The following is a 22,929-nucleotide window of genomic DNA, read 5'->3' as shown; positions in this document are numbered from 1 at the left end:
GTGATTTCTTAAAAAAAAATGCATTAGTTGAAAGTTGGATGCTAACATTATAACAAAGAATGATTTGGAATAAAAATAAGTCATGTCCTCATGTTTAGAAAGAGATGGGGTTTGGAATATCAAAAGCAACATTTGCAGTTTTAACGGGCGGTCCATCTACAAGGACATCTTCAATTAGTGGCAGAAAGTAAATGCTACATTAATCAGCCATTTTTTATGTTTTAACAAAAAAATATGTTTAATTTTGTTGACCAGATTTGTTTTACCTGGACGACTGGGAGATTACTTTATCTCATCTTTCTACTGGAGTATTAATCTCTTGCAGCTGTTCTTGATCCCTGTGGTCTCTGGCCTCTGCTTTATCTGCCAGTCTTCAGGTTTAGGTTCGGGCTCAGGTGATAATTATAAGCTACTCTAAGGTTTGTGGTTGGTTTCAGGTCTGGTTCAGATCAGGCTGAGATGGGCCGGACCTAAGAATTATGGCCCGTGCAGATCTCTCAACAAATCGGGCTTATAGCCGAAGTTGGCTCTGCCTACAGTTTTCTAGGCCTATAATAAAATTATGTTCCAAGTTTTGTGTATTTGCATATGTATTTGTGTTGTGTTTAATTACAGTTGTTATGCATTAGCCTATATATTATTAGTTTGTAAATATGACATGTACCATAGCATATATAATGAGACAGTGGATGTAATAAATAATTATGCTTATTGTGTCTCCTGAAAAATGTTGTGTTACTATATTTTGTTTATACAAAATAAATAAATTTCAAATTTAATTGCAGCTATAGTGCATCTTTATTGTCTTAAGTACACATTCAGAGTACCTGAATACAATTACTGTGCCTCTTGAAAAATGTTGTTTTACCATATTTGCTTATAAAATAAACTGGAATTGCAGCTACAGTGCATATTTTTTGTTTTAAATACACATGGAGAGTACCTGATTATGATTGTGCCTCCTGAAAAATGTTGTTTTACCATATTTTGTGTATGCAAAATAAATATGAATTGCAGCTACAGTGCATTTTTATTGTTTTAAATAGCCTACACATGCAGAGTACCTGGTCATAATTTTTAAAATGTATTTATCAAACCTTTGTGTTTACATGGCACATTTGAATCATCCTGGCCTGTTAAGAGATCACTGCAAGGGATCCAAGCAATAAAATATATTTAAAAAGTAACAATATGAATATTTTTGCATACATGAGTCACTAGGCCTAACATGAATGAAAGAGCTCCCTTGCAAAAAGGTAAATGCCAATTCCAAAATTTTCAGGAAATGAAGAAACACTGTCACGTCAAAAATTCAATGAACTGTTTTAGTTTGTTAAATTAATAATATATAGCAAGCATATCTTAAAAGTCTGATTAGTGAAATATGTTAGGCCTACTCCTAATGGTGAGCAATATATGCAACAAAGGGGAAGGGAACTGGCCACCCTACCACATTATCTCCTGACAGTTGCCTCATTGGTGTTCCAATCTATCTTCGGACAGTTGACTAAATAACTAGCAGACACAAAATGAAACAGTTCTAGGAAAACTTTAATCAAGACCTATAATATGTACATAAAACTTGTATTAAAATACTATTCAGAAGTATTCATAACAGCATCAAAAGAGAGAAAGAACCCCTTGAAAAATAAAAAAATCAAGCCTTGCACTTAATAACTGGCGCAAATAAAACTACTCCCAATGAAGCATTACAAGTCATCACTTCAATTAAACCAAGCAGCAAGTGCAGCACTAGCTCGATTGATAACAGTTCCTGCTGTAACTTTGTGGACACCACAAAAATCTCCTACTGTTGTCAATGTTCTCTGAGTGGCATAGAACCTCAATGCCAGTAGTAGTTGGTCCATTGGAGGTAAGGCATAATTTCTGGAAAAATGTACAAATAATGAGATTTGGTTATACCTTTACCGGTAAATCTGTACAATAGCGTTACCAAAACAAGGCAAATAGCAAAGACTCCCTACAGGATAGCCTAGAAGAGAAAAGTTTGGATGTAGTAGTGACTTTTTTTTTTTTTAAGACAATTGTGAGTATATGCAAAGAATACTAACCTAATCTGTCACTAACTCGATCTTACGAAAACTTGTTTTTTCTCTGTAATAAGTAAGGACACACAGTAATGTGCTGCATCTCCCTGCTGCCTACCCCTTCCATCTCGACAGAGCGATCCCACCTACCCGTATCTCTCTACTGGCCTCCACTTTCACAGTAACTTTCCACCTTTATTTGGGAAATTAGTGTTGGCACTCAATTTTTCTTTCGTTTACGGTACATATGACTTGACTGGAAGCCAAATACGTGAATACATTTGTACCTTAAAGTGGTAACGCAATTGCGAAGAAATCATAGTTTACCATATAAAGTATTTGGATATATTATATATTGTTATTATTTTTTATGTAAAAGTATTTGAAACTGTTATTATTATAGGTTGCCATATATTATTGTATAAATCACCTTAATACCTTGTTAGGGCAACAGAACACCTGCATGAAGGCAACATTCTAACCTCACTTCTGTTATATTACAGGTACTTCAAAATAATTATTATAGTGCTATTATACAAAATATTAATGCAATACCTACCGATATAGTGTAGCTTATTATTAACCGTGTACTTACCGATCTGTGTTATGTTTCAGTTGATCATTGATTTCATGTAGTAGGTTTCGTTATTCGAATCCGTCTCAAAAATATCTCGTCATCCCACTCTTCAAAATTATTTGGATGCAGCCTAATTCGTTTTGCTCTTCAGACATTACGTAGCACCTGCTTCAGAACTTCATCATCAGAATCAGTCTCAAAATTAAATTGATCCAAAAATCACCAGCTGTACGGCGTGCAGCCATCTTGATTTCAACACCGAGTTCCAACCTCCGGATAACGCCTATCTGACACTCTGCCTTCCGGATTGCTAATCTGGAAGTTTAGCCTCCAGATTGTACATAACCGAAAGTCGTAGTACTCGATTACAACCGAACTTTCGGATAAATATTCCATCTGCCAGATAAGTTTAAACCAGAACTTTATCCGACAGTCGTAATACAGGCCCTTAATAAATCTTTTCACAGAGTAATACATAGATTTAGTAACAGGTCTGTAAGTAGCAGTGCTGCCCTTCTTTGCTAAAGCATCTGCATTCTCGTTTCCCAGGATCCCACAATAGGATGGTATCCATTGGAATGCAATTCTTTTATTGAGTGGTATTAATTGAAAGAGCATTTTAGTTATTTCTGCTGTTTGAGATGAAGGTGTGTGTCTAGAGACTACTGATAGAATAGCTGCTATGGAGTCTGACAATATAACTGCATTTTTTAATTTATTGATGTGGCATAGAAGATTCCTGAGACTTTCACTTATTGCAATGATTTCTCCATCAAAACTTGTTGTTCCATATCCAAGAGAGAGACAGCACATAACACCTGCAACTGCACCTTGTTCCCTGGAGATCAATTTTTTTTTTTTTAATTTTATTGGGTTATTTTATGACGCTGTATCAACATTTAGGTTATTTAGTGTCTGAATGATATGAAGGTGATAATGTCGGTGAAATGAGTCCGGGGTCCAGCACCGAAAGTTACTCAGCATTTGCTCGTATTGGGTTGAGGGAAAACCCCGGAAAAAACCTCAACCAGGTAACTTGCCCGACAGGGATTCGAACCCGGGCCACCTGGTTTTGCAGGCAGACACGTTGACCATTACTCCACAGGTGTGGACCTGGAGATCAAGGATCTGTCGGTGTATAAATGAAGGGTACACGGGAAAAACGATCAAGGCCCATCAAAAATCGAAATTGAGTTAATGTTATCTTATAGTGGAAATGGATTACTATCATGTGGTCTAGCTAGTTTTCTGTCAAAACAATCATGGTCCTCGAAAATGAGCGTTAAATTCTTTATGTACTTCAGAAGAATGATCAAGCTCCAGTCGGTTCTGTAGAAGAACGATCAAGGTCCATTTTTCTACTCTGCTTTTCCTCCTATGTTTTGCTGTATAATGGTGCAGCTTTGTGTTACTGGCTTTCCGGCAATTTATGTAAAATAACATGAATGATAATTTCATTACTTTTCCACTGTTGAGTAAGAATGCAATGATTTTTTTCGCACTAAAGTAAACAAGGTCTTATTTGCAGCTTGTTTCATGGACATTCTTTCATGCTTGTGTTAGTTGTTCCGGCTGCTGCCTTAAAATTAAGTCATAAGTGAAATGGAAGTATCAGAAATAACAGAGAATATAGCTATGCAGAATGCGAGTGCAAAGAAAATATTTTTTTTTTTGACGTACTTCTAACTCATCGAAAAGAATACAAACCATGAGTCAGATTACAGGAGACACTTGTTTAACTGTTCAGGATTGAGATGTTCTCAGAATATTTTACTTATAGAAAGAAGTAGATTAATGAGGGAATTAAATGAAATGGTTTCCTACGCTACATAGAATGCTGACCTGACAGGACATATCATTGTAATTACTATGAAGTCATAAAAGAAATATCCATTGATTTTTGTGAATTAGTACAGTATAAGTTTTGGGTATTACAGAAGTTAAGGAAGCAGTTTGTATGGATTACCAGAAGAATCTTCAAATTCCTAAAATTTCAAAAAGTGAAGCATATTACCACAGGCAACTATAGTTTTTTCGTGCTTTCACTTTCTACTGTGAAATCTGTATTTTGTATAAATGATGAAACGGTTTCGAACAAAGCACCTGATGAAGTATGCTTAATGTTGTGGTATTTGTTTTGAAATTCTGCATGACTCTGTGCGTGAATTCAATATGTTATGTGAATCTTGTTGAGGACAGAATAACAAATTTTATTGTGATCCGATTTTTCCATAATGAAGAAATTTTATTGTATGTCAGCAACATTTCCAAGAAGAGGCCATTCGTACCTCGAGTGCAATAATAATATGGAATTTATAAACCAAATGATAAGATGTGAGTTTCCTGATGACTAGTGACATGAGATTGCTAATCCTAGGAAGAAACCTGAACCATTCTTCATAGTTGACTGCAAGATAGAAGAAGTATTTTATAGCTGTGGAGAATTTCTGAATAGCTACTGCAAAAAGAAAGCCCTTTCGCCAAGAGGTACATTGCAATCTGCAATGTGAAATAAGATACTAAAAAGGTCTTCCTAATAATCATCAAGCAGACGATATGAAAGCTGTTTCTATTTTATTTGTCAAAATTATTTTATTTAAAAAATAAATAAATAAATCCATGGCGCTACAGTCCATGAAGGGCCAAGACCGACCAGGCAGCTGCTGGCCTCACATCCACATGCCGAAACAGAGGTGGACGATCATCCAACCAGTGTGGAGGTATCGTGTGGTTAGCACGGTGATCCCCCCCAGCCGTTATAGCTGGTTTCCGAAACCGGATTTTCGCTACCTATCGTAGCTCCCCAAGTGCATCATGATGCTGGGTGGGCACTGGTCCCATACACTGACCAAATTTCATGAGGACTCGAACCAGCACGCATTCCGTAATGCGAGTCCTAGGCAGGATGGCTTAGACCACGACGCTACAGCACGGGACTTAATTTTATTTATTGCATTTTAATTTAAAATGCTATTAAACATCCAAATTAGTCTATAATAGTCATTTTCTAACATTATTTCAATTATATTTCCAACCACTGAAAAGGAACCAGAAGAAGAACAATGAGAAAGAGTTGAAAATCTTCAATCGCTTTATATGATGACATATTTCAAAACGGCAACATTCAATGACTTCCAAATAAAGAAGCAATTCTGCAGACCTGCAGTACAAGACCATTGAAAGAAAAACGAGAAATTATATTTTGAAATTATACATAAAACAGCCAAAAACAAATTAAATGTTTGAGTTAGAAGTGGTGTTTCACTATAATGCACGCTGTATTCCATGTATCTCGAAATTTCATATTTGGACCTTGATCGTTCTTACTTTGGAAGTTTACACATTGTTTGTTTATATTGAATTTTCCTTTGTTGCCATCCAACTTTAGAACAAAATGTCAATGTATAATTAATAAGAAATCATCGTTCTTTACATTCCGCTACGTCAATTTATGTTAAATACCCACATAACTAAGTATTAAGTGCTTAAACTTTAAAATTCGTATTTCTCGAAACTTTCTAAAATTGTAACCTTCAAATGAAGCCAGTTTTGTGGAGGGTATCTAATATTAATTGTCTCTAAAGACAGTTGTTTCATTATTTCAATGTTTACTTCTGATTTCAGTATTTCTTGTGTGAAATTTTGATTATACTCTATAATAGAGTTAGAGGGTTTGGTTTAATTTGTAAGTTTTCTTTTAAATTCGGGATGTTGATTTTCTGTTGTAATTCTTGAACCGTGGATATGAAACTTTTTTGAGTTTTAAATCTACTGAGAGGACAATTGTTTCCTGGTAATCTGATAAGTTTTTCATATTGGATCAGTGCTTTTTCTTCTATTGTCATTTTGATAATGTTAATATTAGTGAAGAATCTCATAGAATCTATTGGAGTTGTTTTAATTCCACCAGTAATGAGCCTGAGAGCTTGGTTTTGAACATATTCTATTTCGTTTATGAAAGGTGAAGTAATTAAAATTTCTCTGCAGTAATGTCAGCACTGGCTGTATAAACATTTTGTATGTAGTGTTCAAAGTATTTCTAGAGCATCCCCATTTCTTTCCTGCTAGTCTTTTCAGAAGGGAGAATCTTTTACGAGCTTTTTCAGAAATGTATTTCAAATGGTTGCTCCATGTTAACTTACTGTCGAAAATAACTCCAAGATATCTGGATTCATAAGTCCTAGGGAGGTGTTTGCCATTGTATTGGATATTGAATTCTCTTTTTTTTTTTACCAAGTGAAAATGTTTGGTGGTTACTTTTGCTTATATTGAGTGTCATAAAATTTGATGTATTCCATTCGTGTATTTGATTTAGAGCTTTAAGAGCAGAATTTTGAATTTTGTCTCTATGTCTGTGAGATCCAGAAGTCCACGAAACTATATAATCTGCAAATAGTGCTGTTTTCATGTTTGATTCCTCGAAACATAATAATGCAACACGCAAATTTAATGTTCACAATTAGAAGAAAAAATCAAAATTCCAAAATAAATAAATTAATAATAATAATAATAATAATAATAATAATAATAATAATAATAATAATAGAAAGAAATAGGTATCATTGTAGATGGGTGGGTGGGTGTGTGGGTGAGTAGATATACCCAGGCTGTTGTAATCTTGCATCTGACAGCTTTGTGTACTGTTGGTAGCAAGAGATGCAATGCTGCTACAATGATCACTGCGCAACAGCTGACTTAACTTATGCAGGGTTTACTATTCTGTACTGTTAATTCAAATGGAAATTGTAATGTAACTCCGTTCTTTATTATTGTCCTCTTAGAAAGGCCTAAAGTTTTTTATGTCTACTATATTACATTACCTACAGGACTAGAGGGACGCCCATATATGTATACACGGACAAATTCCTTCTCCTGCTCATAAAATTAACGAGTTCTTTACACCATTTCTGACATCTGACTATTTATGCAAAGGATGTCACTATGTAAGTTATTATTTTATTTTGCGACATTTCACATTAGCTACAAATTTATTCATAACTTTATAACACTAACACACAAATTAACATGTGGTATTAAACCATGTAACACAACATGCAGCAAACTGACAACACAGCAGCGCTTCGTTAAGCAGTAGTAACAGCAGATACAAAATAGTGTGTTCTGATTGGTTCAGAAGACTACCGCACAGCATTCGTCAATTTTTTCGTAGGAAGGGTTGCCAACACAAATAAGAACTGTAAGTGCAAGGTTACAATGTTCTGGGTAGTGAGTATTCGTAAGGTCGAGGATCGGTGACAAGTTAATTCAGGCTTTTTGATAGATATTTAGGTAGGTTTGCCCTGGACTATAACATTCCTTTTTCTATATAGTGTAAAATGATGGTGGTACCACTGGGTTATATCATTATTTCCTATGAGGATGTCGAAAAAACTGATGTGTCGGGTATACAAGATGGCCAAAAGTCGCTTTCCCCAATATTCGTTCTTAGGGTTCATACTTATACACATATATAGATGTCATAACTTGAATAAATGAATAGCTGTGTAATAAATAGTGGGTTGACAACCATGATTGTGCGTCATCTGTTATTCTGATGTCATGTCTTGTTATTGTTTTGTTTTATTGTGTTGGGTTGCATCTCTGTGCAATAACTTCTAGTTTCTTGCTATGAATCGCAAATTAACTACAGAATAACGTGTTTCTGTGCTACAAAATTGGTGGAAGCACAGTAAAGACACAGCATTGGTGATAGCAGACTTTGAGACAAGATTTTCTCATGTTCAACTGCCATCATGCCAAGTGATTAGAAACTTGAACAAATGACTTGAGCAAACTGGTAGTGTTATGAAGCTACTGCAAAGTGGACGACCACAAACTGTTAGAACAGAAGAAAATGTTCAGCTCCTTGCTCAGAGTTGTGTCAGCAGTCCATCTAAGTCCACCAGAAGGAGATCTCTTGAACTGGGAATTAATCGTTCCACTTTATGATGCCTATTACACGATGATCTGAAATTGAGACCATAGCAACCAAAGCTTTTGCGAGTGCTACACGAAGATGATGCAGACCGTCGATTAGGATTCTGCGAATGGTTTCTTATTTGATATGAAGCCGATCCTGCCTTTTGGACAATAATTTTATGGACCGGTGAAATCACATTTAAACTAAACAGCAGAGTGAACCGGCACAGTTGTGTTTTTTACTGGACCAGTAAAAATCCACATGAGCGAAATTAAACACTGTTGGTGTGACTGTTTGGAGTAACATTTGGAGCAAAGGTGTCATAGAACCATTCTTTTTAGAAGGAACGGTTACCAGTGACCGGTATCTTCAGATGTTAAAAGAGGTGATTATTCCTGAACTTGAAAACAGCCCTCATTTTGCTGAAATGCAGCTAATATGGCAATGGAATGGAACACCACCTCATTTTGGTGTAGGAGTGAGGGACTTCTTGAACAAACAGTTTCATGAATGGATTGGCCATCATGGCACAACAGAATGGCCACCCAGATCAAGTCACCCACGGTAGCGTAGTTGGTATAGCGCTGGCTTTCTATGCTCGAGGTTGCGGGTTCAATCCCGGCTGAAGTCGATGGCATTTTAAGTGTGTTTAAATGCAACAGGCTCATGTCAGTAGATTTACTGGGATGTAAAAGAACTCCTGCGGGACAAAATTCTGGCACACTGGCGACACTGATATAACCTCTGCAGTTGTGAGCGTCGTTAAATAAACCATATTTGATTTGCCACCCAGATCATGCAACTTGATGCCATGTGATTTTTCGCAGTAGGGCATCCTGAAAAATTATGTTTTTGCTCAGAAACCACAGAATCTGGATCAATTGCGACAGATGATCGAACAGTCATTCGTGAAAATCGATGAAAATCCTTAGTTATATTCTGCCATCTGTAAATCCATATCTAAACATTATGAATTGTGTGTTGAGAAACAGGGCCTCCATTTTAAACAAAATCTGTAAAGAATGTGTAGTCAAATGTAAATTGAATGTAATTAAATGTAAGAAAATATTTGAGGAAAGCGACTTTTAACCCACTCTGTATAAGAAACGAAAGTACTTGGTGAGTTTTCAGCTTTTGCAGTGATCACATTGTTTCTCTAGAGTGATGTGCTACAATTTTGAGGTTATTTTCAGTGATTTTAAGTACTTTTTTTCTCCTGTGTGTGGTGCGTAGTGGAATCGAGGATTCACTCAATAGATTTATATTAGGTTAATGTTAAAGTACAGAAATCTATAAGTTTTTTTTATTCTTTCAGCACTGAATGAAGTGACATTGTTGGGTAGAGTTGGTGGAGAACCTCAAAAAAGAGGTACAGAAGAGCATCCTGTTGTTATCTTCTCTCTAGCAACACACACCAATTACAAATATGACACAGGTAAATTTTTATGGTATATTTTACTACATGATATCTGCATTGAGTTTATGAAAATTTATATATTGGCCAGATTGGGAATGGATGTTATGAGAGTCATTGGTTACAATGATTTGTTTTATAAAGAAAAATGTCTAGCCTACAAACAGTCATATTTTTATAAGAGTTCAAGCCATAAAAATAAAAGTTACAGGGAAATGGAATTGAGATAAATAAATGTAAAATACAATAGAATTTTAAAACTTCGAAGTGTTATAGTAGTTAAAAAAAAAAGGCACTGTATCGATATCTTAAATTGTTGTTGTTGTGTTGATGCTTATGATCTTGTATCTTCAGTAACACTGTCTTCTGTGGGTGGGAGTGATGGAGATGTCATTGTATTCTTATAATATCAAAGAAAATAGTGTGTAAATTGAATTTAAATTGTGTATGTGTTGTTTGGGTAATTCTGTACGAGAGATCTGCTAAAGGAAGACAATAGAAAAGACTCCTTCACCAAAGACACTATAGGATAGTGTGGAAGAGAGAGGGTGTTGGGTGGGGAAGTGACATCTAGTGGAGGTGATTGAAGTAATAAGAAATAGCTCAAAGATGGGATTAGTAGGTTTCCTCTTCCTCCTCTCTTTTCTCTTCTCTTCCTCTTCTCTCTCCTCAATATTCACTATGTATTATTAATTTCTTACTTTTTGGAGATTTGAACCTGCCCTAGTATCCATCAATGTTGCAAAGTCTCCTATTGTTAGCCACCTGAGCCACATGCAATTGAAAATCTTCCCCAAAAGTAGTGAACAGTATTGCCAACGAGAATTAATTATAATAGGGAAACTTGTAGGGAGTGATATATAATTCTTATGAAGGTTTTTATGGTCCAAGGGCAAATTGTCAGGGGAAAATGTTTGAATTGAATGCATTGCTATTCATATAAACGTATTTAAGATTCAGGGGCAATTCTTCAAAGGATGATGCAGCATAAAGTTGAAAGGATTGCATTTCACGAGTCATTCAGCTGCAAACATGACATGCACAAGATATCACTTGAGCATGTGTGATTGCTTAGGCAAGAAGACAGACTATGAAATAGTGGATTTTATAATAACACACAAGATGATTAAAGACTGAATGTTGCGCAGCAAGTGTTGGGTCCTTTGAAATGGATTAGGAGTTCATTGAGATCCCAGTGCAGAAAGTATGCATGCAAAGGAAAGAAAGGTGATGCGAAGTGTTGCTATCTGTACCATTTTTTTCGGGCTGTAGCATTACAGTACCTGCCACTATATTGAGGTGAATGTGATAATACTGTGTAGTTTTAATAGGTAAATGTGTAATCTGTGCATGGCTCACTTGTTAGTGCAAGATGTGACACTGTTGCCACTCCTTCCACCTGGCCACAGTGATCTGCCCTCTACACACCCATCCTCTGGCTACCAATTTCAGGGCAACTTTCAACCCTTATTTCAGTCCCAAATTGACATTACCCCTCAATTTTTCTTTTGTTGTTAGTACATATAATTGTACTAGAAGCCAAGTACATAAATAAGTCATGCCTACTTTTGATAATTTGAAAACAGTTGTATGGACACAATTTTTTCATCAAGGCTTCTTTAATTAGACATGTTTCGTGGTTATTGCTTTTCCATTATCAGTAATTAACAGTGACTAATAGAAATACTTAAAATAAAAAAAGAACTAAATTATAGTGAATTTTGGTAACACTGTCGTACAGAAATTTCATTTGAGTGTTCTAGTATTTCGAATTGTTCTTGTATATTTAATTATTGACTTTCGAGTGCCATGTGTAATAATGTCTATTTCTATATTATTGTAATCATGGTTAGTGTTGTGTCATGCATAATTTGATGTACGGTATCCATTTTCTTGGGCTATATACTTTATAGTAAATAGTTAGTCAGCCTTTAAGCATATTCTGTGGTGTTTGGGTAAAGGGATATAAGTCATAAAAATGAGTTTTCAGTTAAATGAAAATTAAACATCGAACCATTATTGGAAATAATTTTCTACATAGATAAAACACATCAATACCAATATTCTTTTGTTTGTTTGTTTGTTTGTTTGTTTGTTTGTTTGCACGCACACCCACTTGTAGAATTTAACTTGTGTATTCCCCTGGAGAACAAAACTCCACTAGCACAAAATAATGACTTATACCCCTTTACCTGAACACCACAGATTTATGATATGCTAATTTTTTTAAACTATTTTAACACTTAATTAACATATCACAGTAATTTAGTTAGTTTTTTTTATTTTAAGTACCGGTACAGTTAACTCTGGACTTAGTGAACATTCCGCTATAGTGAACCCAAATCGTTGGTCCCAATCTGCATACATTAAAAACTACATTAATATTTCCATTTATAGTGAACCCTTGCTTCGCTTATAGTGCACCTTAAAAATTGAAGTTACAAGAGTTGTATCCTGACAAATTCTTATTTGAAGTTAGACCTTGTATAAAATTGAAAGAATGTGTTGAGAACAACATTCTAAGTTTTTTACTCCTTTAGTCAAAGGACAAAGGTAGGATTAGTGATACCTAGACAATGAGCTATACTTTAAATCTAGGCAACACGTGACAACTTTGTCTCATTCCACTGTCGAAGGGTTGCCATTCTGTTCTCAGGCACACTACTTTACTGTTATTTCTAATCCTCCACAGTCAAAGGTTGCCTTTTGTTCTCAGAAACATTTCCATTACGACGGATAGTATCGAAACAACAGAAAATGGAAGTGCCTTCTTTTATTAAAAGGGGACGGACATTATGTCCAGAGCATAAATGAAGGTAAGATTCCGATGGCTTTCAAATTCCATCAACCCAGAGTGACTCATTAAGTGACCTGGGAAATTCCAAGGCTGAGTATGCAGTCACACCATAACAGCGTTTGTCATTTCTACCTGATCAGTCTGTTTCTAGTGTTCGAACATTGAATGTACTGTATAAAATTGTCGAAGTGTAAAGTGTTTTCTTTGGAAGGTATGGCGAATATTATAAGTGACACTGAACGTGGTCTTTTGCAAGCGGATATGGGTCGACAGCATAGTTCAAGCAAATCAACTGTGAGTAACAGTATACAGTGTAATCCATTCCATAAAAAATGAAATATTTTAATTACTGTATAGTATTTTATTTTCTTGTTCACAATTTCATTCAGTCCTGTCAAGGTTAAGGAAGAGACACTTCGAATTTAGTGAACCTTGGATATAGTGAACGAAATATGCAAGTCCGCAGAGGTGCACTATATCCGGACTGTAATTCTATTACAGTCACGGTTAATTACTGATGATGGAAAAGCAGTATCCCGAAACATATAATTAAAGAAGCCTTGATGAAAAAATGGTGTTCATATAGAGTAACTATTTTAATTATTTATTGTATTTTAATTATATTTTAAGAATTTTGGTAACACTCGTACAGAAATACCGTTTGAGTGTTCTTGTGTTTCGAATAACTCTTGTATATTTTATTGTTGACTTTTTAAGTGCTATGTGTAATAATGTCTTATTTCTGTATTTTTGTAATCATTGTTAGTGTTGGTATTGTGTCGTGCATAGTTCGATTTATGGTATTGTATGATTGTTGTATTGCTTTAATGTTATGTTCACACCCCAACTCTGGCTACTAGCAACAGGCTTCTATAATGAACACCGATCAAAATACCCCTTATTTCTCGTGAAAAACAACAACTGAATAGACTACAGTGGACTATAGTGGACTTCATGTTGTCAGCTGTATACATTAAGAAGATTGATTGATTAATGTCATGTTCGTTATATCATGTTATAAATGATCTGTATGTTATTTCTATACAGAAATTGGAATATTTATTGCATTTGATTTTGTATATGCCTGTTAGGTTCTTGGTTTTTTTTTTCTCTCTGTCTGTCTGTCAATACTTTAGAAATTTCTGTAATGTGTTTGATGTTTTGTAGGCCTTATTTGTATTTTAATTTTCTGAATGACGTGAGTTTGTAATGTGCTAGTGTAATGAATTTCTTCTCATTTTGTATTCAATTTGTTTATATTATATTTGAGTTTGTAAATATTTTGACACTTCAACTAGCATATCACAATATCAAAATGCACAAAATTGCGTCGCCATTCAAAAAATTAAAATGTAATACAACCTACAAAACAGAACACATTACAGAAACATCTAAACAATATACAGAAACAAACAAACAAATGCAATATAATGCAATAACTGTTCCAATTTCCATATAGGACAAACAGGTACATATTTTCTAACAAGATACAACAAACATATTAAAACAATACAAGCAGGGGCCTGTTCCACAAAAGTATGGTCTAATACATTATTAGTTATTAGTAAAAGTTCTTGTATAGTATATGGAGTTGTAACTTTCTGTTCCACAAAACAATGTGCAACAGTTGTATAGTATTAGTAAAAAGTTATTAGTGACATCATAAAAGTGTAAGGCAGAGGAACTGCTGTTTGCCCCATGACATCATACTTTGAATTAGATTATGTCCACCTCCTTGGTAATAAATTCATATTTCAGGATGCAAGGAATGGTTTATTATCATTCCAATAATATTTGTCTGAATTATTTTGTCAGGAATATTGACAATTTAAATACTTTATATTTAATTTATCAATATTTAACCCTCAACAAGAGATGTGTGTAATGTGAGCTGTCAACATAGACGTGTGGTTTCTGATACTGCTATTGTATTAGTATTGTTGTCGACACAAGAATAAAGCAATTGATGTGAAATAACTTGGATGATGTTCTTTTACATCCCTTTGCTTAATTTAAAAAGCAGACAGGTAATATACTGCAATGTTTTATTTATAATATCATAAGTGCTCAGTGTCGAGACAACTACTGCTTGGAAATGTGTCAGTACGTATATAGATACGTCTGCCAAAACTAAGTATGTTTAAATGTTTAGTTGTGTATGAATTAGCGGAATAATATACATTTAATGATTAAATTAAATAAAAACTGAAATAATATATGTTTAAAGAAAGAATAGCAATTTTCAAAACACTATCTACTTTATATACATTACATTTTCAAAGGCAATTATTGTTGAACACACTCAAGAACGAAATCTTGTTCACCTCACTGTTCTCATTCTCCGTCCACTCAAGCATCATCGAAGTTTTCGTCATTAACACTAACTTCTTGCGAAGGCTTTGTGTAGAATCCATTGAAAAAAAAAAAAAAAAACAGTCCAGTTACACAGACCTTGCCAACTAAGAGACTACTAGTAGTATACTATAATGTAGAATCTCCAGTACTACACGAAATAATTGAATACCACTAACAAGGAGAGGACACGCTCTGTATATCACCGAATTAAATAAGATTGTGTGAGATGAAAGTACAAGACGTACTGTTTAAAGTCATACCTGGTATGGGTGGCCAATGACTCCTCGTTTTGGAAATATTGGCTATTGTTTGTGACATACTTCCATTAGGTGCCCAACAGGGAAGCATTAGACCATGTAACAGCGTAGCTCGTATGGTTGGATGCTGAGTTGTCATCCGGCAACCCCATTCAAATCCTAATGCCTTCTCATTTTTAAAACTTGATATTATTATTATTATTATTATTATTATTATTATTATTATTATTATTATTATTGGTAATTTCATAGCAGACAGGCACCTGGTTGTATGTAGTAAGTATTACCAACTTTTTTATTTTAGAATGTTAGTAGTGATTATTTTAGTGACTTTTATATGTTAGTTCTAGGTTTTTATACTAGGTCTCATCGTGATTTTCTTTCGATTTGATTGGTTATAATTGTCATTTGACCTAGAATTTTCGTAATTTTGAGTGGGTAATGACGTTGTCAGTTGTTCTTGGTTGTTTGACGTGAGTTGTGTTAGCCTGTACTGTGTCTGATGGCTAAAGCTATTGAAAGTTTGTCATTTTATGATTTTTGTGATTTGCTTTCGATTTGATTAGTTATAGTTGTCATTTGTTCTAGAATTTTCGTAATTTTGAATAGGTAATGACTTTGTCAGTTGTTCTTGGTTGTTTGACGTGAGTGGTGTTAGCCTGTATTGTGTCTGATGACTGAAGCTTTTGAAAGTTTGTCATTTTATGATCTTCGTGACAGATGTGTGAACATAAACAGAGTATTATAGTTGTGTCGATTTTGGTTTAGTTCTTTCACTGGTGAATAAGAATTGTGATGATTGATGAGGAGAAAACTGTGTTTCTGTGGTTTCAAGGAATTATTTACTGAATTTTCCATATAAGTGAAGGTGTAATAAGTGTTCGAAGAAAATTTCATTTTGTGTAAGTACATGGTTTAATTATGCGAAGTTGACTGTACGACAAAGTGTTGGTTTAGTCCTTTGCTGCCTGCATGGTTTAAGTTTAGATTGCCTTGAAGCCTGTGTCATATATTGGAAGTGAAGTGGTTGTTGTTGAAGACGTCAATGAGGATTGAATTTTGTTTGAAAGGTGATGAATTAAACATATTTCCATTTTTTGAAGGGATTATTCTTCTTTAAAAATATAAATATATGTTTGATTTTCTGTCTTTGATTTTGTGGTGTTTGGTAGCATTTGAACTTCATAGTTGGCAGAACGTTTTTGGTAGTTTTCGTCAGCCATGTTGGATTTTGCCCATCTTCTAGGAAATTACCTTATTATTATTATTGAATGAATGAATGAAATGATTGAATGAATGAATGAATGAATGAATGAATGAATGAATGAAGCCACTGTGTCCCATGAAGGGCTAGGGCCTCCTACAGGAGGGGAAGCTCGGTTGGTGTGGTTCACATGATGAGCTATTTCACGTGAACAGTATTTACATTCACATTCACTATGTGAGATACACTAGAGTTTGGCAAATTTGAGATCTATATGAGTTCGTTCACTATCTGTCTCCACTCGTTCCTGTTGCGGGCGATGGTTGACCAGTTCCCTCCCAGCTGCTGCTTGAATGTATCTGCACATCTTCTTCTTGGCCTGCCTTGTGTTCTCCTTCCTATGTACGGGTCCCACATGGTGGTTTCTCGCACCCATCTGCCTTGTTGCTGCCTTGCTACATGACCACCCCACTTCCAATTATTATTATTATTATTATTATTGTTGTTGTTATTATTATTATTATTATTATTATTATTATTATTATTATTATTATTATTATTATTAGAACCAAAAGGACAATTTGGCCCAAGAGTGCATCAAGTAGATGAACTCACTTCTAAATTCGGAAATATATGTGTAACACGTTCTTAATCAGGAAAGCTGACATCTCAACTCCATAAGCAATACCTGGAGAAAGTAATAAAGACATGTGAAAGAGCAGCCATTTCTTCTAATTCTGGACTCGTGGGAAGGGCAGGTAAACCCTTCTTTGGATGATGAAATATTTACAAATGAAGAAAATGAAGTAATATGCAACCTTAAAGTGATTTCACCGAAATGTAGAGTACAGTAAATGCAATAACAGCTTGCCACGGAAAGCTGTGCGAACTTTCGGAAACGTTCAGGTGCACTCGACCTCACTTCGATTCGATTGGCAAACTGTCGACAGTTCTCTGTCATCTGCTGGCTTGATGTTTCGAGTGAGATTTATCACAGTGCATGTAACGGAACTAAACCTAGTTGCAGAGTAACTAATAACATAACATTGTTGAAAATACAGAAGCACGAATTCTTTTACATATAAAATCACTGAACGAAATTACAAAGATGTTATAAGAAATATGTGATCGTGTAATAATTGATATTTGACATTGTAATAAAATACTAATATCTAATACTATGTGATTTTATTAAAATGTTCCGATAACTAGCATGGTACTATGGTCGATTTATTTCAATCTCTATATACTCCTTACGTTATGAGCGGAGCCTGTTTCGTTTTTCATACATTTATAAACGTTATAAATAATTCCCTAGTTTGACTGTGTAACGTTTCATTAGCACTTCCTAATTTAGAGCCAACGGGGGGCATTGTTAAGTACATAGAATGTTATACAGAACTCTGTTATTTTACAAACACACTTTGAACTGTATAAAAATCCTGATATGAAGGATAAAACGTAGAATATGTAATGCATACGCTGGCTTCTACCCGCTCTGCACAATACATTTCATGATACAAACAGCTCAAGACCACGCTTTCGAATGTGCCCTGTAATCAGCATTTTGTGATTCATAGCAGGCCTGTAAGGACCGAATATCGTTCTCTGCGCATCAGTCAAATGGGCAAGCTTTCTTTGCGCTTCCTATACTGGATTACGCTAGTCCTGTGATGTTTATTTTTTTAGACAGGTGAAGACTTTTATCAAATATTTGCAAAATAGCTCTTTCCTTTTACAAACTGGACGACAAATTGCTTCAAGGGAGGATGCGCTCAAAATTCACTCCTTAATTCACTTTCAGTTGTCAGCTCCTATATTCAAAGCCCTGTTGAAATATGCTGGTATGGATCAAAAGTAATGAACGAGAAGTGTTTGTGAATGTGAAGAATGTCTGTTTCGCAGCAGAAGTGCGGAAAAATGTTTGTGATTGTGGACAACCTTCTTTCATTTGCTGTGCATGGTGCAGGAAATATGTATGTTTTGTGTGTTTTTATGACATGTATCATAATGAATCATGTACAAAATGAATTGGAATAGAAACAGAACAGACAACAGTAACCTGCCTACGTGAGCAATATTTCCTTGTTTATCCTTTACAATACAATGTTAGTTAATTAGTACATTGTTTAAAACATGATGAAGCATTCAGTACATTATTAAAAGAAAAAAAAATACAGGATCAGTTGAGATTCGAACCCAGGTCGCCTGCATAACAACTCAACACCCAACCATATGAGCTACGCTCTTACACAGTGTGATGCTTCCCTATTAGGCACCTAATGGAAGTATGTCATAAACAATAGCCAATATTTCCAAAACGAGGGGTCATTGGCCACCCATAACAGGTATGACTTTAAACAGTACTTCTTGTACTTTCATCTCACACAATCTTATTTCATTCAGTGATATACAGAGCGTGTCCTCTCCTTGTAAGTGAACTGCACCACTGGCTTCCCATCAGAAAGTACACAAGCAAAGTGGTGGGAATTGGTTCATTTCCACATTAAAAATTTGATGTGGTTTTGGTTAAACGTGATCTTTCACTTCAAGATAACTGTCGTAATTTTTCATGCATAACAGTATCAATTTCAGTCGAGAGATGGTGCAAATATCGATCTTTCCATATGTGCTTTAACTTGTGTCTTGTTGTTTCACAAACAAGGAAAATTTGTGAAAATGGTGTTAAAAGAGACAAAATTATTTGTTTTAAAAGAGCTAGGGGGCTGCTGAAATATACAACAAGCATCATGCTTTTTACCCATCATTTGTAAGAAGAGGAAATTCATAATGAAACATAGTGGAACATGTGTTGTCATCAGTAGCTGGATACACTACGAAGATAGAAAAGAGCTAGAGGAAGGAAAGACATTCTTTTCGGTACATTTAGCAAAAAAAAAAATAATAAATAAATAAATAAATAAAAAAAAATACACACAATAAGGAACTGTACTAAAATTATATGTCATTTATAACTGCTATCACAGATTGAATTTATCTACTCACTAAAACACTGATATAAAAAAAAATAAATAAATAAAAAAAAAAATACACACAATAAGGAACTGTACTAAAATTATATGTCATTTATAACTGCTATCACAGATTGAATTTATCTACTCACTAAAACACTGATATTTCATGCATATCTGCTATGCCATGATATTGACTACCATTAACCAACCAATGAAGTGTATTTAGTAACTGATGCTTAGCTGATAATGATTTACTTTGATTTGTTGAATGTTCTAATCTATGCCTAACGTTAGTGAAAGTTCCCCTTCTGCTTTAAGTGCACTTAACCTAAAACGTTCATTATAGGTACTCAAGTACAGAATTAGAATGGAAATTTATTCTTCCTTTCTATGCACGGATATTCTCACTTTTACTACTATTAGACTACATATTTCAGTCAACTATTTCCTTGAATTACACATCAAGTTTACTGGTATTTGAAGTTATTAGCATTCCTTCAGTTGTAAGGAAATCTGTACAAATTACAACACACTGACTAATACTAATACTTATGTGGAACAGAACAATGAAAAATCACTTGTACCATTATAAGTATGGAGTAATAAAGTATAAATGTACAAGAAACCTTTGTGGAACACAATTCTATTAATAACTATTAGTCACACCTCAATATACTTGTAATGTATTAGACTATACGTTTGTGGAATAGGGCCCTGAACACATCATCCAACACTAACCATAATTATAATAACATAGCAACAGACATGGAAATAATGTATTACACGTGCACTCAAAGTTAAATGTACTAGAACATTTGAAAAATACAAACATACAAGAACACACTAACAATACGTACTTAATACATATTTGAATTTTAATTTATATACACTCTTTGACATCATAATAAACAACACAATGACATCCCTACCACATATAAAATATAAAACTACAAGTCTTCATTTGGCATATTTAAGGCAACTTACAGTGCCCATTTTAACGGTTTACACTTCGAAGTTTTAAAGTTTTATCATTTTACATTGATAATTATTATAAAGTGAAACATAATCAAATAATGATAAATTAATAATCTTCATAAGAGTTATGAACAATGTGTGGCACGTGATACCAATGCAATTAAGTAACATTTCAATGTCGTTTGTTTTGCCGCATATTGTATTGAATTGATAACGGACATTACGGAAAAAGACTGAAAGGATTTTAGTGAGTGACCCTTCATTTTGAAGCTTGGCATCCAAGGATACAGGAAAAATAGTAGTTTTGAATGAAAAGTTTTTCCTATTTTCCAAAAGCCATCTGTCCTCAGTTTTGAGAACTAATGGCTTTTCAGAATAAGACAAAACACACTCCAATAAACACTATCACACGAAGGCCATGACCTGCAGGATTGCTGACATATTTAGAGCTCTGACATTATAATGCCAATATGTCGATCTTCATTTGTGTAATTTTTTGAGAACGTCTCTATATTGGTTACTAAAAACTTCAAGACTTACTAAAATAATTTACAGGTCTATTCTCAGGTATGTAATTTTCTGAATACAGCTGTGTATTGGATATTAAAAATTATAAAATTAAAACAGGTTTGATGACATTATTACCATTAAAAATGAAATAATATTGTAGTCAATGCCATGATGTATTTGTCACTAATGGTTAGGGAATGGATTTTTATGTAAATATTCATTCATTCATTCATTCATTCATTCATTCATTCATTCACTAACAGTGTTCTGCCCAAGGGCAGTTCTTTCACTGCAAACCCAGCATTCTCCAGTTTTTCCTATTTCTGCCTTCCTCTTTGTCTTCGCATTATGATCCATATATTGTTATGTTGTCTATAATCTATCTTCTTATGCCACAAACTCTTCTCCCATTCACCATTCCTTCCAGTGCATCCTTCAGTAGGCAGTTTCTTCTCTACCAGTGACCCAGCCAATTCCTTCTCTTCCTGATCAGTTTCAGCATCATTCTTTCTTCATACACTCTTTCCAAAACAACTTCGTTTCTTATTCTGTCTGTCCATTTCACACGCTCCATCCTTCTCCATATCCACATTTCAAGTGCTTCTACGTATTTGCTTGTCTTCACATCATAATGTCCATGTTTTTGTCCCATACATGCTACATTCCATACAAAGCACATCACTCGTCTCTTCCTTAGTTCTTTCCCCAGAGGTCTGCAGAAGATGCTCTTTTTTTCTATTAAAAGCTTCCTTTGCCATTCTATTCTCCTTTTGACTTCTTGGAGCAGCTCATGTTACTGCTTATAGTACACTCCAAGTATTTGAAGCTGTCCACTTGCTCCACTGCCTCATTTAGAATTCGCAAGTTTACCTTCTTTACTTTTCTTCCTATGACCATGATCTTCGTTTTGCTGGCATTTATCTTCATTCCATATTGCTCACAGCTGTCATTTAGCTCCTGTGGCATATCCCTTAGTATCATCTCCTCTTCTGCTAACAATGCCATATCATCAGCAAATCTTACACACTTTAGTCTTCTTCCTCCTACTATCACTCCTCCCATGTTCTGAAAATAATTCTTCACTAAATCCTCCAAGTAGATGTTGAATAGGGTAGGTGATCTTGACTTTAACTCGTTTTATATAAAGGTTACTGAACAGCCTCCTCTCTTCCCAGTCCACTCCAGTTTTCTTTAGGATCCTCATCAGTTTATTCCAATCCACTCTGTCAAACGCTTTTTCTAGGTCCACAAATACTATATACACTTCTTTATTCTTCTCTAGGTATAGTGAGGATCACATAAGTTCAGTTCTCAAACAGCAAATATTTCCGTCTTGTCAGTGTTGCCAACTGTTACCAGATATCACCACATGTAGTAAAATCACGATCCTATGTACTGAATGACTTCTTTACTCACTGTACTTTAGGGTACTTTACCTCAGTGGCGTATACTGGTTAAAGGGTTTGGGCTACCACTGACCCTATTATTACACAAAATATATTTTAAAATCCCTATAATAAAATTCCTTACATATTTATGTGAATTCCAGACGTCTTGATTGGGGCGAAAATACGTTGATGACTTCGTCCTTGAAATTACAGTTGGGTCACTTGCAAAGTTTCTGTAGAAATGACTTTTCAATGGATATTAGTGCCAAGCCGGATAAACGTTCTTGTGTATGAGTTGATCTACAGTAAGATTTTATTCTCTTCAACACAGAAAATGTTCTTTCTACCGATGCTGACGTAGCTGGTATTGTCACAATTAATGTTGCCAATTTAAGGACTTCAGGAATAACTTGGTTCAGCTGGTTTTCATATATGGCAGATAATATTTCATGGATAGGTTTGTTCGAAAAATCAAAGACTTCTGCTGAATATATTACACTTAATTCATT

At 34.7% G+C, this 22,929-nt stretch overlaps 1 protein-coding gene across 6 annotated transcripts in view; it reads left to right on the top strand.

The window, feature by feature from the left end:
* The window catches only part of mtSSB (mitochondrial single stranded DNA-binding protein), a 96,528-nt gene that overhangs the window by 27,053 nt on the left and 46,546 nt on the right, over positions 1-22,929 (top strand). For all 6 annotated transcript variants that reach the window (XM_069826448.1, XM_069826451.1, XM_069826447.1 and 3 more), the window contains one exon: positions 9,861-9,980. In XM_069826448.1, coding sequence (XP_069682549.1) covers positions 9,861-9,980 — 120 coding nt within the window. The remainder of the gene's footprint in view (positions 1-9,860; positions 9,981-22,929) is intronic.

The sequence above is a fragment of the Periplaneta americana genome, chromosome 5 (assembly GCF_040183065.1).
Source record: "Periplaneta americana isolate PAMFEO1 chromosome 5, P.americana_PAMFEO1_priV1, whole genome shotgun sequence".
NCBI classification, from domain to species: Eukaryota; Metazoa; Arthropoda; class Insecta; order Blattodea; family Blattidae; genus Periplaneta; species Periplaneta americana.
The sequence above is the reverse complement of the archived record's forward strand: the minus strand, read 5'-3'. Positions and strand labels throughout refer to the sequence as shown.